Source organism: Scyliorhinus canicula, chromosome 11 (genome assembly GCF_902713615.1).
Source record: "Scyliorhinus canicula chromosome 11, sScyCan1.1, whole genome shotgun sequence".
NCBI classification, from domain to species: Eukaryota; Metazoa; Chordata; class Chondrichthyes; order Carcharhiniformes; family Scyliorhinidae; genus Scyliorhinus; species Scyliorhinus canicula.
This window is the reverse complement of record NC_052156.1, coordinates 83,162,847-83,181,162: the sequence shown is the minus strand read 5'-3', so window position 1 is coordinate 83,181,162 and position 18,316 is coordinate 83,162,847. Positions and strand designations below refer to the sequence as shown.

Here is an 18,316-nt window from a genome sequence, read left to right as displayed (position 1 = left end):
TTTTTTGCGGTGTCAAGTGAAAGCAGTATGGTAGGACTGGTAGGGGTATTTTCCCCCACCTAAGTGACCTGCGAATGAAAATGTTTGAGAACCACTGCCCTAGGCTACACAAACAGATGTATAGCCTTAAGATATAGAGATAGAAAATGCTCATGGCATATAGAGATGAGGCCCTGTGTTTATTGAACTAGGCTGTTGGAAACAGGAAACATGGATGGAGGGGCAGCTGTGGTTTATGAAGTGGAGGGGGGGGCGTGTGGGACATAGCGGCATGACAACCAATCGGGTCGGGGAGAGATGAGCTAAAATGGTCCAAGGCAATACCACAAATAAGCAATATTGCCTGATTTGCTATTCCCTTTTTGTTGCGGATCACAACATTGTGACATCCTATTCCAAAGCAATTATATGTACAAATATCGGGCGATATTAAGATTGGCCTTGTCTGTGACGGTCTTCAGAGCTGGACCAATGCAACTTGACTGCTTGGGTGGGATATCAGAGACAAGCCGTCAACTATATCGCAGAATAAATGAGTGTTAGGACAGGGAGCGGGTGGTGATGGGAGACGGAAGTTGTTAATCTGTAACCAGTGCTTTATTCATAATGTAATAAAGTACAGGAATGTCAGGCTTGGTGTGAACTTGGTTTAAAAAAAGGGTTGGATGGTCATGGGAAAACTGTTCGCCATGTTATACAGGTGTGGTTTTACGTTCCCCCAATCGGCTGAATATTCTTTAACTGAGGGGGTGGGAGGGGAAGGTGGGGAGGTTGAACAGTGTGCTGCTGGTGTCACAGTCAGAACAAAGCAATGATATGACTCGAACTGTTATCCACATCAGACGCAGTAGAAGCAGCAGTGCATGCCTGAAACACGCCTCTGCCACTCAAGAGACAAAAATAAATTTATTTCATTCAAGAACAGTGTAAAATTGACCAGTTAACAACTCACGGAGAAGGAGGTCGCTTCAATATCTAGGCGCTGCCAATATGGTCGGTTAGTATGGTATCTGAGTGCATTGTTGTCTACTGCATTCCAGTTTCATCCTGACCTCCACTGACACTGTTGGTGTTCAGCCAGATCTGTGGGAGGACGAGGAGGGGGCAGGGGAGGAAAGTTGATTCGGGGGAGGGGGAGGTCGGGAAAAGGAGGGGTTGGGGAGGGGGTAGTGTCCCTCCATTCCACAGCATGGGACAACAGTGATCAAGGATACAAGCCAAGAGCATCCATGGCGTTTTCGAGATGGTTCAGGTTTAACACTGCATAGCAGGAAGCCTGCACAGCAAGTTTATGGAGGTCAAAACATCAGCGTCAACTGGTTGAGCTTTCGCTGTGAGAATGTGTGTGGAACTCTCGTCAGATATTGCCTGGAACTAAACTGATTAAGGATGGAGAATGCTGGGGTCCTACCTCGAAGTCCCACATTCGGCCTTCTCACCTGCAAGGGAAAAAGAAAATCACAGCTTAGTCAAAATAATCAATGTTTGCATCCTCACAGTTCAACAATGAACCTGCATAATGTTCATAAATCTCTATCGGTAGCTTGAAGAAACATTGGGGATAATCGGACGCCAGTTCAAGTGCACAAATTCAGCTTGGTTGCCAGATTGTCCTTCCCACAATTGATGCTTGCATGGAAACTTACAACACAGGAGGGAGGAATTGAGCTCATCATGTCTGTTCTGACTCAGAGAGCAAACCAAACCTAATCCCATGAAACTCACTCTACATTATCCCCATCAAACACTCCCAGGACAGTTACAGTATGGGGTTAGATACAGAGTAAAACTCCCTGTATACCGACCCCATCAAATACTCCCAGGACAGGTACAGCACAGGCTAAATACAGAGTAAAACTCCCTGTACACTGTCCCCATCAAACACTTCCAGGACAGGTACAGCATGGGGTTAGATACAGAGTAAAACTCTCTGTACACTGTCCCCATCAAACACTCCCAGGACAGGTACAGCACGGGGTTAGATACAGAGTAAAGTTCCCTCTACACTGGTCCCCATTAAACACTCCCTGGACAGGTACAGCACGGGGTTAGATACAGAGTAAAGCTCCATCTACACCAGGGATGGGCAAACTACGGCCCGCGGGCCGCATGCGGCCCGCCAAAGGTATTTCTGCGGCCCACCAAGTCATTAAAAAAAAACAACATTTTTTTTAAATTTTGTTTTTTTTAAATAATTTTTTTTTAAGGTTAATGGGGGGGAGGGGCTGTTGGGTTACTTACTAGTATAGGGTGGATACGTTGAATTGAGTAGGGTGATCATTGCTCGGCACAACGTCGAGGGCCGAAGGGCCTGTTCTGTGTTCTATATGAGGCGCTCAGAATCATAACCGGGTGAAGTAATTATTTTACTTAATATACTATGCGGCCCTTTGTGAATTGTGAATTTCTGAATGTGGCTCTTGCACGGAAAAGTTTGCCCACCCCTGATCTACACTGTCCCCATTAAACACTCCCTGGACAGGTACAGCACAGGCTAAATACAGAGTAAAACTCCCTGTACACTGTCCCCATCAAACACTCCCAGCACAGGTACAGAATGGGTTTAGATACAGAGTTAAGCTTCCTCTACACTGTTTCCATCAAACACTCCCGGGACAGGTGCAGCATGCGGTTAAATGCGGAGTTAAGTTCCCTCTATACTGCAACTACGCTGAAATATTTTCTCTGCATCTACTCACATTGAACAACTTCATCTTTAAATCCAAACAAGAAGTGTTGTTATGGGTTGATGCGTGGGTCTTAGCTATACCTGCCTCTTTGAATCCCCAGTATCAACATTGTTGGGGTTACCATTGACTAAAAATTTAACTGGACCAGCCATATATATACTGCGGCTATAAGAGAAGGTCAGAGGTTGGGAATTCTGTGGTGAGTAACTCATCTCCTGACTGCTCAAAATCTGTCCACCATCTGCAAGGCACAAGTCGGGAGTGTGATGGAATACTCTCCACTTGTCTGGGTGAGTGCAACTCTAACTACACTCAAAATGCTCAAAACCATTCAGATCAAAGGAATCTGCTTGATTGACACCCCATCCACCACCGTTAACATTCGCTCCTTCCACCACCGATGCACAGGGGCAGCCACGAGTACAATCTACAAGATGCCCTGCAGCAAATCACCAAGGCTCCTTCGACACCACCTTTTAAGCCCATGACCCGCGGGCAGGTGTCAGGAAGGTTTCGGAGCGATTGGTGCACCGTTCCCGAGGTGGTCCTGATTAAACATAGAATTTACAGTGCAGAAGGAGGCCATTCGGCCTTGTGGGAGAAGCACCCAACAGCCGCTATCGGCTTTTACATCAAGAATTGCAGCTGCTGCAACCGTTTAAATGAAAATAAATGAGGCTGTGTGGAGTTTCCGGCCAGCTACGGTAGCAGAGAGCAGGTCACACCCCCTGAACGTAAACTTGACATCAAGTGTTGTGTACCTGATTGTGGCGCTAAATCACGGAGCAGAGTTGCTTCCATTTTCCAGCTGTTGGCAGGAGGACTGTGAAGATGGATCATTTTCTTAAATGCAAGAGATGGCCAGAGCACAAATAGGCAGAGTACATACTGGACGGGATCTCACAGCAGAATCTGCTGGAGAGAGCTGCGCAGGAGAGTCCAGGGCAGGACAGAGCAGAGCCTCTGGTTAACAGCTTACAAAGAAGAAACTAAACTCGGAACAAAGCAGTATAAAGATGATTTCTTGATACGAAAATAAGGATGCAACACCCATGTGTGTGTTATATGCAGGGAAGTACTGGAAAACAAGAGGCGACGTTTCAGATTTATAAAGAGAATTGGTGAAGAATTCCTTTCGAGTCAGTTATTAACTTAGAGCTGACTCCAAATTAAAAGACTACACTGCTGTACCTGACCTGTAATACCACGTCAAAAACACACCAAAAGCCCATGAGGCTGTCAGCATTCTGGAGTAGCATCTCCCAGGAGTATCCAGTGCTGAGCAAAACAAACATTTTGTTGCTATTGCCCTTCACGGCGAATTACATGTGCGAGATTGGATTTTCCGTTTTCATTAAGATGAAGACGTCACAAAGGAACTGGCTGAAGTCTGCACCTGATACGCACATTGCCCTTTCCTCCTTTGAGCCTGATTCAAGTGAGATTGTGAGGACCAAGCAGGCTCCCCTTTCACACTAAAGGTAAGCGAACATTTCATTAAGCTAGAGAAGGTCAAATTCACCCTGAGAGGGTCGGTACAAGGGTTCTTTAGGCGGTGGCAACCTTTCCTCGACTTTCTGGCTCAACGATAGGGTACGGGGACAGTAGCAGCAGCAACCCGGGGGGAGGGAAAAGTGGGGGGGACGGGGGGACGATGACTATGTTTGTTTATTTAATTTTAATTTATTTTTAAGTTCTTTTGTTGTTCATTGGGGTTGGGGGGGTGGGGGGATGTGATACATGCGTCGATACGGTCTGGGGGGTGTTACAGTTATTATGGGTTATTTTGTTGAATTTCATTGTTTGTCGTTATGTTTTATATTTTCTGTAAAAAATTCCAATAAAAATTATATATAAAAAAAAGGTAAGCGAACGTGACGTGTATTGCAAAGGTCGGTCAGTGTGGGTCACAAAGGTCAGCCAGTTGGCAAAAGTGGGTCCCAGGTAAAAAAAAGTTTGAAAAACACTGATCTGGGAGGTCAAGGGCAGCAGATACATGGGAACGCCACCAACTGGAAATTCCCTCCCAAGCCATACACCATCCTGACTTGGAAATATATCTCTGTTCCTTCACTGTCACTGGGTCATAATCCTGGAACTCACTCCCTAACAGCACTGTGGATGTACCTACATCTCGGGGACTCCAGCGGTTCAAGATGGCAGCTCACCACCTCCTTCTCAAGGGCAATTAGGAATGGGCAATAAATGGTCCCAGGTTCGATTCCCGGCTGGGTCACTGTCTGTGCGGAGTCTGCACGTCCTCCCCGTGTCTGCGTGGGTTTCCTCCGGGTGCTCCGGTTTCCTCCCACAGTCCAAAGATGTGCGGGTTAGGTGGATTGGCCATGCTAAATTGCCCGTAGTGTCCTGAAAAGTAAGGTTGGGGGGGGGTTGTTGGGTTACGGGTATAGGGTGGATACGTGGGTTTGAGTAGGGTGATCATGGCTCGGCACAACATTGAGGGCCGAAGGGCCTGTTCTGTGCTGTACTGTTCTATGTTCTATGTTCTAAATACTGGCTTAACCAGCGACACCCACATCCCATGAACAAGTAATTCATTTAAAAAAATGTAATGTTTCCTTTTTCTTTTCTGGTTTTGTTTCTTTACTACACTTCTTTCTTTTTCCCGTTTTTGTTGTCTTGCCATTCACTCCTCCTCCAAAGACATCTTCTGCTTCTTGGCCCAGCAGCACCAACTCTTCCGTTATTTCCTGTTCCACCCAAACACAGACCTTCCCTTTCGTTCTTTTTTCCCCATCCTCCACCATTTCATTCGCTCAAAACCCAGCAGCACACTTCCAACTTTTCCCAGTTCTGTTGAAAAGTCATCGACCTGAAATGTTAACTCTGCTTCTCTCTCCACAGATCCTGCCTGACCTGCTGAGTATTTCCGGTGATTTCTATCTCAAGACTTAGAAGGCATTCCAGGTCGAGAGGTGCGTGATTCAGACAAAGCACATGCTAACGGCTATTTTCTGCTGCTTGTTTTCCCTGGGACAGGTCATATTCTGAAGTTTTAGTTTGAGGGGCACCGCCCTGCATCAGGCGTGGTATTATGAATGCACCTTCCAAACCCATCAAGTCATGGAATCCAAGAACTTTTAAAGCATAAAAGGAGACCACTTGGCCCATCGCGTCTGCGCTGGCCAAAGAAGAAAAGAGGCGCACAGCCTAATCCCACTTTCCCCCATTTCTTCCAATAGAAGTCCTGCGGGGCTGGGGACTCGGAACCAGAGCTTGTGATTCAGACAGGCACGTCATCCACTGCATCACTCCTCAAATCTCCGCTACTGGGCAGCAGGGTAGCACTGTGGTTAGCACTGTTGCTTCACAGCACCAGGGTCCCAGGTTTGATTCCCAGCTTGGGTCACTGCCTGTGCGGAGTCTGCACGTTCTCCCTGCATCTGCGTGGGTTTCCTCCGGGTGCTCCGGTTTCCTCCAACTAGACCCGAAAGACGTGCTGTTAGGTGAATTGGACATTCTGAATTCTCCTTCTGTAATCCCGAAAAGGCTACGGAATGTGGCGACTGGCGGCTTTTCATAGTAACTTCATTGCAGTGTTAATGTACTTATAGAATAGAACATTACAGTGCAGTACAGGTCCTTCGGCCCTCGCTGTTGCGCCAACCTGTGAAACCCCTCTATAGGCCATCTATACTATTCTATTACAACCATATGTTTATCCAATGACCATTTAAATGCCCTTAATGTTGGCGAGTCCACTACTGTCGCAGGCAGGGCATTCCACACCCCTACTTCTCTCTGACTAAAGAACCTACCTCTGACATCTGTCCTATATCTATCTCCCCTCAATTTAAAACTATGCCCCCTCGTGCTAGTCATTACCATCCGAGGAAAAAGGCTCTCACTGTCCACCCTATCTAATCCTCTGATCATCTTGTATGCCTCTATTAAGTCACCTCTTAACCTTCTTCTCTCTAACAAAAAACAGCCTCAAGTCCCTCATCCTTTCCTCATAAGATCTTCTCTCCATACAGGCAACATGCTGGTAAATCTCCTCTGCAAACTTTCCAATGCTTCCACATTCTTCCGAATGCGGCGACCAGAACTGCACGCAATACTCCAAATGGGGCCGCACCAGAGTTTTGTACAGCTGCAACATGACCTCATGGGTCTAACTGAGCCAATGGTGACAGAAGAGGAACAGTGTTCACAGATCACCAAACTCGGCGGTGGTGGTGCTCATTGATTACTTTCTGACCACCTGCAGCGCACTAGCCCTTAACCGGTCAATCTGTGCAGACGCCCTACTCCAGGATTTTCCACAGCTGAGAGGTGTTTATAGCTGGTGGAGGAATTAAGAAATCCTCGTCTTCCTGAGGTTAGCTTCACACTTCCTTTCATGCTCGCTAATTAAATTAGACATAGGAATTAGTTAAAGCACGGAAGCACAGTGGTTAGCACAATTGCTTCACAGCTCCAGGGTCCCAGGTCCGATTCCCGGCTTGGGCCACTGTCTGTGTGAAGTTTGCATGTTCTCCCCATGTGCGCGTGTGTTTCCTCCGGGTGCTCCCCCAGTCCAAAGATGTGCAGGTTAGGTGGATTGGCCATGCTAAATTGCCCTTAGTGTCCAAAAAAGTTAAGTGGGGTTACTGGTTTACGGGGATAGGTGGAGGCGTGGGCTTAAGTAGGCTGCTCTTTCCAAAGGCCGGTGCAGACCTGATGGGCTGAATGGCCTTCTTCTGCACTGTAAATTCTATGATTCTATGAAAGCAAGAGCCCTCACCAGCTTCTGTACAGACAGTAGGGGGGGGATTCTGTTCGCTATGTGATGTCTCCCAATTTCAAGATTTGGAGAGCCCACCCTGAACAATCCAACGGTGCACACAGAAACTGGAGCACTTTCTCAACTCACCTTCCCCCAACGTTTGCTTCAATAGGTCATGCTTGGCCTGGAGCTTGGTGATCAGATTACTACCGTTCAAGTATTCCTTAAATTTCTGAAAGAGATACAAGAAGCGCATTAAACATTTAACAGACTGCTGCGAGATTCAAACATGCTAAACTGACGAGCAGGCAAAGATCAGCTCGGTTCAGCAATTCGGCCCCACATACAGCACAGGGGCCATTCAGCCCTTCATAAAGAATTATCCAGTTAGTTGTACTCTCCCTTGCTCTTTCCCCTGAGCCCGGCACCATTTATTTCAATTAGTCTTTCTCCATCCCGAATGGCATCCCTTACTCCATTCTGTTGAAATCTAATCCTTGTGAGGGCAGGCCCAATTGTAATCACAGCCACTGTGGCTTTCAACACATTGTAGGATATTTAATGTTGCATGGCATAACATTGCACAGTGGTGAACATCTTCTGTGAATGAATAAAGCCAGCAATTGATCAGAAAATAACATATTCAAAATGGAGGTTGGGCGGAGGGAGGTTCTTGGACCCCTGGGAAAACATCCCCCAGTTCGCTATCTGCAACAAACAGTTTCATTATGTTATGATTAAGACCAATAACTTTTCAAATGAAATTTGAACTTCCAGTTAATAGCTGAGAGAATGACATGTCAAGATTTCACATTTTAAAACTTTTTCCGTAACAAGTGACTAAAAATAACCCAAGAGTGACTAAATACTGTTTTCGTCAGCAACAAAACTTTAAACCACAGACAGGAAAATTCCCACTTTAAACTCTCATCATGCAATACAGTGGTCACAGAATTAGAACAATCCTTACAACAAGCAGTCCTTAGTTGCTCCAATGTGAACACCTCACATCATTGCCCCAGTAACACAATCTGGGCCTCCTTTTAGCCACCCCAGGCCTGATGACAATCAGACTTCGGAAAGGATCACATGACCCTCTCTCTGTTTTACCATAAATTAAAGGTGCAGTTCCAATACATAACAATCTTATAAACCTCATAATTCTAACAGGCACAAGTTGTCAACAAATAACCAACCCATTGTGGCTGTCATTTCGCTGGCTGTACTTTTTCTCCATTGCCCAGTACTCTTCCCACAGGTGTGGATTTGTGTCGGAGTGCAATACTACAGATGGAACAACCCCTGTATCCCCTCACCCATGACATCTGAGCCTGTCCCCTATCTGATATCACATCCTCCAGCTTTGCTGTTGAAATGGCACTTAATGTGTACACAACAAGGTCCCACAAACAGGAAATGACACAAATGATCATTTTCGTGATTGTTTTGAGGATAAATGTTGCTCAGGACACCCTTCCTCTTCTTCTAAATATGCCATGGTTGTTTTACATCTACCTGCAAAGGTTCAACATCTCATCTGAAAGGAAGCACCTCGACAGTCCAGCACTCCCTCAGAACAGATCTTAAGTGTCCACCAAGATTTTGTGATCGGGTCTCTAGAGTGGGACAAATCCACCAGACTCAGAAGGCGAAAGGTGCTACCCATTGAGCAACAACAGTCACCTGATGGGTCATATGGCATAACCAGCAATCTTTGACTGTGCAGTATGACACATCCCTATCTGCCAGAGTTAAGTTATTTTCTTTATCCCCAAGAAGAGGTCTTACTGTGAAGTAGAATATCTCCGTCTCCTGTTGGTTGGCTCTCCTCTTTGCGATGTTAAGTTTGCTCATGTAGGTCTCAGAGGCGACTGATTTGACTGACTCGGTTGATCGGCTGTGGTGGAATGCGTCAGACACGTCAAAGTCCTCGACGGTTAGCATGTCTTGCAGTGTTTGCATGGTGGCGTCCAGTGTCTTCCTGACCTGGGTGCAAGCACATGGACATAAGGATCTGGAAAAGATCAGTCGTGTCCTCTCCTTCACTCTATTATATATTCCACTCCACCCCATTTAGCATCTTCGGAAACATCTATGTGGCTGTAAAAACTGAATTAGTCCACAAAGAACAAAGAAAATTACAGCACAGGAACAGGCCCTTCGGCCCTCCAAGCCCGTGCCGACCATGCTGCCCGTCTAAACTAAAATCTTCTACACTTCCTTGGGTCCGTATCCCTCTATTCCCATCCTATTCATGTATTTGTCAAGATGCCCCTTAAATGTCACTATCATCCCTGCTTCCACCACCTCCTCTGGCAGCGAGTTCCAGGCACCCACTACCCTCTGTGTAAAAAACTTGCCTCGTACGTCTACTCTAAACCTTGCCCCTCTCACCTTAAACCTATGCCGCCTATTAATTGACCCCTGTACCCTGGGGAAAAGCCTCTGACTATCCACTCTGTCTATGCCCCTCATAATTTTGTAGACCTCTATCAGGTCGCCCCTCAACCTCCGTCGTTCCAGTGAGAACAAACCGAGTTTATTCAACCACTCCTCATAGCTAATGCCCTCCAAACCAGGCAACATCCTGGTAAATCTCTTCTGCACCCTCTCTAAAGCCTCTACATCCTTCTGGTAGTGTAGCGACCAGAATTGAACACTATACTCTAAGTGTGGCCTAACTAAGGTTCTATACAGCTGCAACATGACTTGCCAATTTTTATACTCAATGCCCTGGCCAATGAAGGCAAGCATGCCGTATGCCTTCTTGACTACCTTCTCCACCTGTGTTGCCCCTTTCAGTGACCTGTGGACCTGTACACCTAGATCTCTCTGACTTTCAATACTCTTGAGGGTTCTACCATTCACTGTATACTCCCTACCTGCATTAGACCTTCCAAAATGCATTACCTCCACAGATATCCTTCAGGGAAAGGGACTTGTCAACCTTACTCAGTCTGGCTGAAGTTGACTTCAGTCCAACATTCTGCCTAAGCTGCGTTACCATGGAAACCCAAATGTCCCCACACAGGCCACAGTCAAGTGAGCCACTTCAAATTTACCCGCGCCCCTGGCCATGCAAAAAATAAAGGGGCATGCTCTTAAAGAAATCTCCCGCACATTTGAAAAATGGGGAAAGTACTTTGGCCCCACACCAATGTGGTTGACTCTTAAGCCTGATCCTCACAAAGTATCTGTGCTAGGTTGAACCATTAAAGCCACTTTTGTATTTGATTGGAGGAACCATGAACAACAATAATAATAAGAATAATAATCTTTATTAGAGTCACAAGTAGGCTTACATTAACACTGCAATGTAGTTACTATGAAAATCCCCTAGTTGCCACATTCCGGTGCCTGTTTGGGTACACCTGCCTGTTGGGGCTGGTTTAGCACAGTGGGCTTGTAATGCAGAACAAGGCAGCAGTTCAATTCCCGTTCAATTCCTGTTCCAGCCTCCCCAAATAGGCGCCGGAATGTGGCGACTAGGGGCTTTTCACAGTAACTTCATTGAAGCCTACTCGTGACAATAAGCGATTATTATTATTACACTGAGGGAGAATTCAGAATGTCCAATTCACCTATCAAGCAGGTCTTTTTGGACTTGTGGGTGGAAGCTGGAGCACCCGACAGAACCCACGCAGACATGGGGAGAACGTGCAGACTTCGCACAGACAGTGACCCAAGCCAGGAATCAAACCCTGGCGCTGTGAAGTAACAGTGTTGTTAATCATTCTGTTACTGTAGATCCCACTGGTTACAAATTGGCATCCTTTCCAGTGGAATACACTTCATCCATTATGACACAAACCCTCCAACTGAGGGAGACACGGTGACATTGTGGTCAGCATTGCTGCCGCACAGCACCATTGACCCAAGTCCGATTCTGGCCTTGGGTGACTGTCTGGGTGACGTTTGTACATTCTCCCCACGTCTGCATGGGTTTCCTCTGGCTGCTCTGGTTTCCCCCACAGTCCAAAGATGTGCAGGTTAGATGGACTGGCCACGTTAAAGTACCCCTTAGAGATATGCCGGTTAGGTAGGGTTATGGAGATAGGGCTGGTAGTGGGCCTAGGTGGGGTGCTCTTTCGGAGGGTCAGTGCAAACTCGATGGGCTGAATAGCCTCCTTCTGCACTGCAGGGTTCTATGGAGTAAATGGAAGATGGGTTTAAGAGAAAACATCACACACTGCCTGGATAATCAGAGGCTTGTCAAACCTCATTTAATCCAATGACAATTGCAGAGATTTACCATAACCTGTTGGTTTTTCAATCTCCCAGTATTGCTGGAAAATGTCTCAAACACCTCCTGACTGCCCCACAGGTTTACAGTGAGATTAATTCCCCCACTCTCGGTCCTTACAACAAAAATTTGAGGTGGTGGGAAGAGAAATTGGTCTGTGTTGCGTTCATTTACCCAGTGACTAATAGGGGCATAAAGGACCGAATTCACAGGGTTATGTCCCACATCCCAAAGACGTCTGGTAGACATCCCCCCTATTTTGTACTGGTTTTAACCTGCAGCCTCAACTTAAAAGGGACCATTGGGAGCTGGCACCATAAAGAGATCTTTTTAAAATAACATATTTAACTTGATGTGGAGGCTTGAGGATGAAGCCCCCCCCCCCCCCCCCTCAGCTTCTTTTAAAAAAAATCTTTTTATTCTCCTCATTTTCAACATTTTCATCAATCCTCCCAGCTTCTTACATTTTTTGTGAACTGCAGGTAAAAGTCTGCCCCCACCCAAACAAGGCAGCCAGCCCAAATTAATCAACACCGCATTGGAGAACTACATCTGGACCTGGCAAATATAAGAAGCTCATCTGAATTATTAACATGAAGACCAATAACAAGTGGTTTTGAGCTGCCCAAACTAATTTGTCTGCCAGTGAGTCTACCTGTAATGGAGTGAAGATCTCAATGAAAAATGTATATTATCATGACTAAAATTTTTAATAACTGGACAAAGACTTTAAAATGACTGAAATCATGTCTGCCTGTGACTTGCTAACAAAAGGAACTTTTGTGGCAATATCAGAGAAGCTCGTTATCTCTGAAGAGGTGATAATGACCCTGTGGCTGCAGAAACCAAATTCAAAGGGAATTATACAAAGGCCAGCTACATTTCCTAAAACAGGCCACGCCAACAGAGAATATTAGTCTGCCAGGACAAAGGACCATGCAACCTCCTTTCAAGTTCTTAATGGTTGAAATACTAACAATCCCCCGCCCCCAATCCCCCAAGTGCCTCGCTGTACTGCAAGCAGTATGCCATCTTCCATCTACCAAGCAGCAGCTCAGAACAAGGGCTTTGTCCAGGTAAATGCCTGACCCCCATTTATACTGTTTCTACTGGAACATCTATACCATCACCTACAAGTCTAATTCCTCTCTTCATGGCTCTCCCATTCTGGAAATCAATCCAGCATCAGTCTTCAACCTGCCGACCTCTGTGAAAGAATACACCATTGGACTTTCATTCTGGACTCTGGATGCAAGTCTTTATTCTGTAAATCTTTATTTCTCTGCGCTCTCTTTTTTTATTGCATGGGTGAAAAAGGCTTCATTTGTGTTTTAGTGTGTGTGAATGAAATGCCCCTCTTAGTTTACCATATCTGAAGTTTTCTGTTGGAGTCATTAATACAATTGAATCACATCAAAATTGGAAGACAGGGAAAGGTGTCACTGCTTCAAAAGAATGGAAATCAAAATAGAAACCTTTCTGTTTATGGATTGGGGGGTGAGGAGAGAAATCAGGGCTGTTTAAGTTAAACCCTCCCTCATGTCCTTAACATCGGCTCAAAATGTTGTCCTCCAGGTACCCAAATCAACAGCATTAGTTCCATCTATCTTGGCTCACCTCTTCATTTTCGATCTTCAGGGTAGCCAGCCGAGACTGCAGCTGGTGATATCTCATGAGAAGTTCGGTTTGCACTGGCTGCTGGGCACTGACTTGACAAACCTGAAATGGGAAGACAAGGAAGAGAGTTAACATTCATTTAGCACACTGATTCCTATCCCATTCCACTGCCACCCTGCTCCCCCCCCCCCCCCCCCCCCCCCTTGCCCAGCCCTGAAACCCCCCTCTCCCTTCCAAGCCACCCAGGCTTCATTTTGTAACCTATTGCCAGCTGGGACACTGTGATCAGAATGTATCTGTTTCAAAGAGAGAGGAAGAACACGGGGAATAAGTGACACTGCCTCCCTCACTGACGAAGGTGACTGAATTATTCCTCAACTGGTGCGGAAAACAGTCCATATCTCAGTGTTGCCTGGAACACTGCTTTTACCCTCACTGTAACAAGGTGTAAACCGTTAGCAATGGTCAATCAGAAAATCAGACAATTGTGGGATGTAATCAATAGATAGCCTCCAACAGTTCTTTTAAGTGACAATCATGCGTAATGAGTCTGTGAATGCAAATTGGTGTCTGGGCAAGCAATTTCATCGAATTGTACGAGGCACTGTTGCAAAGTTTATCGAGGCACTGTGACGAATGCGGGATTTTAGATATATTGGATTATAAACATTTGGAAATTGAAGGGTTACAAAGCCTGGGTTAGAATGTGTTTGACTGCAGAAGTCATGTTTATAAAAAGAAAGCTTTTAGGAGCCGGGGTGAAATTGACCAGAGTAAAAAGTCTGAGCTAACGCCCTGTTTACCATAGAATCCCTGCACCGATCCTTTGAAAGAGCACCCTGTCTCGGCCCAATTCCCCCCCAATCCCCGTAACCCCACCTTACCTGCACATCCCTGGATACTAACGGGCAATTTTATCATGGCCATTCCACCTAATCTGCACATCTTTGGACTGTGGGATGAAACCGGAACAGCGGGAACAGAACCAAGCAGATACTGGGAGAAAGTGTGGAGCAAACTCCACATAGTCAGTTATCCAAAATCAGAAGTGAATCCTGGTCCCTGTTGCTGTGAGGCAGCAGTGCTAACCACTGTGCCAGGGTGCCACCCTGTTGTTTGATAATCTTTATTAATGTCACAAGTAGGCTTACATTAACACTGCAATGAAGTTACTTTGAAAAGCCCCTAGTCGCCACATTCCGGCGCCTGTTCGGGTACACAAGGGACAATTCAGAATGTCCAATTCACTAACAAGAACCTCTTTCAGGATTTGTGGGAGGAAACCGGAGCACCCAGAAGAAAGTCACGCAGACGCAGGGAGAACGTGCAGACTCCACACAGACAGTGGCCTAAGCTGGGAATCGAACCTGGGACCCTGGCATGGTGCAGTCACAGTGCAAACCACTGTACAACCATGCCACCCTGTACAGGCAGGATCAAATTAAGACATCAAAAATACAATGAAACAGAGGACGAGAAGCATCAGCAGTTCAAATTGTTTACCAACAATTAGGGGGGTCTCTGAGGAGTTGATGTGTTTTCTGCCAGGGGAGTTAATTTGTTTCCAGCTTGGGGATATTATGTCATTGCTGGATGGAGCAAAGGCATTTTGAGTTCTGATTTAGCCAACACCGAGTACACAAATAGGGCCTTTTGCTCTCACAGTAGGATAGTTACAGAAAAACATCAACAGTATTCAAACCAGAGCAGACTTGTCAGAGGACAAGTGGGAAGCTGAAACAAACCAGTTGAAACAGCTTTTTGAAAAACATCGAGCCAGAGTCCACAGGGGTTTGAACAGGAACCAAGGGCGGGATTCTCCGACCCCCCCCGCCGGGCCGGAGAATCGTCGGGGGACGGCGTGAGTCCCGACCCGCCGCCCCGGCACCGGCTGCCAAATTCTCTGGCGCAGTGTTTTTGGCAGAGGTGGGAATCGCGCAGCGCAGGTCGGGGGCTGTTGGCTGAGAGGTGATTCTCCTCTCAGCGATGGGCCGTGCGGCCGCCCATTTTCGGCTTGTCCCGCAGACGTAAATTACACAAGGTTCTTACCGACGGGACCTGGCTCTGCGGGCGGCCTGCGGAGCCCTCGGGGGGGGGGGGGGGGGGGGAGGGGGGGATCTGGCCCCAGGGGGGGCCCACGGTGGCCTGGCCCGCGATTGGGATTCACCGATTTGGAGGCGGGCTTGTGCTGTGGGGGCACTCTTTCCTGGAGCGAAGTATTCTTTCCTCACAATTTTACAAAATAAAATATCAGGGTTTCAGTCCAGTGTCCTGGCATCTGTTGGGGGTCTGTGATCATAACAGGCACCAATATTTCAGAAAGGTTTGGGGACAATAACTGTTTCACAAAGATCATTCTTCCCCTCTTGTCCAGGCAATAAGAAACTAAAGGTAAAGATATTGCAATTATATGATGCTTTGCATGGCCTCAAGGTGCCCCAAGACAAGTTCCTAATGGTGGAGCGGCAGTAGCAAAATGACTCATGACATGACCCACAACGATGACATGAAGCTTTGATAAACTGCTCTGTGTTGTGTGAGGGATAAATATTGGCTCGGACCCCATCAAGAGCTATCGTGCTCCCTGAACAAATGCCATCTGAAAATCAGCAGGACAGACAGTGCAGCACTCCCTCAATATTACACAGCAGCATCAACATAGATTTAATTGCTCACATCTATGCCCCCCCCCGAGACGATGCAGACACTCGCTCCTCCCTCACCCTCCTGTCTACACAGACAGTCACTCCTCCCCTGCCCCAGTCTACGTTGACAGTCCCCCCTACCCTGCCCCAGTCTACGCTGACACTCCCCCCCGCCCCAGTCTTACTGACACTCCCCTCTCCCCTGCCCCAGTCTACGCTGACACTCTCCCCTTCCCTGCCCCAGTCTACGCTAACACTTCCCCCTCCCCTGCCCCAGTCTACGCTGACACTCCCTAGCTCCCCTGCCCCAGTCTATGCAGACACTCCCCCCTCCCCAGCTCCAGTCTACGCTGACACTCCCCCCTCCACTGCCCCAGTCTACGCTGACACTCCCCTCCCCTGCCCCAGTCTACGCTCACACTCCCCCCTCCCCTGCCCTAGTCTACGCTGACACTCCCCCCTCCCCTGCCCCAGTCTACGCTGACACTCCCCCTCCCCTGCCCCAGTCTATGCTGACACTCCCCCCTCCCCTGCCCCAGTCTACGCTGGCACTCCCCCCCCCGCCCCAGTCTATGCTGACACTCCCCCCTCCCCTGCCCCAGTCTACTCTGACACTCCCCCCTCCCCTGCCCCAGTCTATGCTGACACTCCCCCCTCCCCTGCCCCAGTCTACGCTGATATTCCCCCCTCCCCTGTCCCAGTCTACGCTGATATTCCCCCCTCCCCTGTCCCAGTCTACGCTGACACTCCCCCCTCCCCTGCCCCAGTCTACGCTGACACTCCCCCCTCCCCTGTCCCAGTCTACGCTGACACTCCCCCCTCCCCTGCCCCAGTATACGCTGATATTCCCCCCTCCCCTGCCCCAGTCTACGCTGACACTCCCCCCTCCCCTGCCCCAGTCTACGCTGACACTCCCCCCTCCCCTGCCCTAGTCTACGCTGACACTCCCCCCTCCCTTGCCCCAGTCTACGCTGACATTCCCCCCTCCCCTGCCCCAGTCTACGCTGACACTCCCCCTTCCCCTGCCCCAGTCTACGCTGACACCTCCCCCCCTCTCCTGCCCCAGTCTATGCAGACACTCCCCCCTCCCCAGCCTACGCTGACACTCCCCCCTCCCCTGCCCCAGTCTACGCTGACACCTCCCCCCCTCTCCTGCCCCAGTCTACGCTGACACTTCCCCCCTCCCCTGCCCCAGTATGCGCTGACACTCGCCCCTCCCCTGCCCCAGTCTACGCTGACACTCCCCCCTCCCCTGCCCCAGTCTACGCTGACACTCGCCCCTCCCCTGCCCCAGTCTACGCTGACACTCCCCCCCCCCGCCCCAGTCTCACTGACACCCCCCCGCCCCAGTCTACGCTGACACTCCCCCCTCCCCTGCCCCAGTCTCACTGACACTCCCCCCTCCCCTGCCCCAGTCTACGCTGACACTCCCCCCTCCCCTGCCCCAGTCTACGCTGACACTCCCCCCTCCCCTGCCCCAGTCTACGCTGACACTCCCCCCTCCCCTGCCCCAGTCTCACTGACACTCCCCCCTCCCCTGCCCTAGTCTACGCTGACACTCCCCCCTCCCCTGCCCCAGTCTACGCTGACACTCCCCCCTCCCCTGCCCCAGTCTCACTGACACTCCCCCCTCCCCTGCCCCAGTCTACGCTGACACTCCCCCCTCCCCTGCCCCAGTCTACGCTGACACTCCCCCCTCCCCTGCCCTAGTCTACGCTGACACTCCCCCCTCCCCTGCCCCAGTATACGCTGACACTCCCCCCTCCCCTGCCCCAGTCTACGCTGACACTCCCTAGCTCCCCTGCCCCAGTCTACGCTGACACTCCCCCCTCCCCTGCCCCAGTCTACGCTGACACTCCCCCCTCCCCTGCCCCAGTCTACGCTGACACCTCCCCCCCTCTCCTGCCCCAGTCTACGCTGACACTTCCCCCCCTCCCCTGCCCCAGTATGCGCTGACACTCGCCCCTCCCTGCCCCAGTCTACGCTGACACTCCCCCCTCCCCTGCCCTAGTCTACGCTGACACTCCCCCCTCCCCTGCCCCAGTATACGCTGACACTCCCCCCTCCCCTGCCCCAGTCTACGCTGACACTCCCTAGCTCCCCTGCCCCAGTCTACGCTGACACTCCCCCCTCCCCTGCCCCAGTCTACGCTGACACTCCCCCCTCCCCTGCCCCAGTCTACGCTGACACCTCCCCCCCTCTCCTGCCCCAGTCTACGCTGACACTTCCCCCCCTCCCCTGCCCCAGTATGCGCTGACACTCGCCCCTCCCCTGCCCCAGTCTACGCTGACACTCCCCCCTCCCCTGCCCCAGTCTACGCTGACACTCCCCCCTCCCCTGCCCCAGTCTACGCTGACACTCCCCCCCCTCCCCTGCCCCAGTCTACGTTGACACT

The 18,316-nt window shown here is 49.2% G+C and overlaps 1 protein-coding gene across 3 annotated transcripts in view; it reads right to left on the bottom strand.

Annotated features, from left to right (window-relative positions):
- srgap3 (SLIT-ROBO Rho GTPase activating protein 3) overlaps positions 1–18,316 on the bottom strand; it is a 301,988-nt gene that overhangs the window by 67,852 nt on the left and 215,820 nt on the right. For all 3 annotated transcript variants that reach the window (XM_038810792.1, XM_038810793.1, XM_038810794.1), the window contains exons 8-11: positions 13,277–13,378; positions 9,205–9,402; positions 7,564–7,648; positions 1,412–1,439 (exon numbers count right to left, since the gene is read on the bottom strand). In XM_038810792.1, the coding sequence (XP_038666720.1) occupies positions 1,412–1,439; positions 7,564–7,648; positions 9,205–9,402; positions 13,277–13,378 (413 nt within the window). The remainder of the gene's footprint in view (positions 1–1,411; positions 1,440–7,563; positions 7,649–9,204; positions 9,403–13,276; positions 13,379–18,316) is intronic.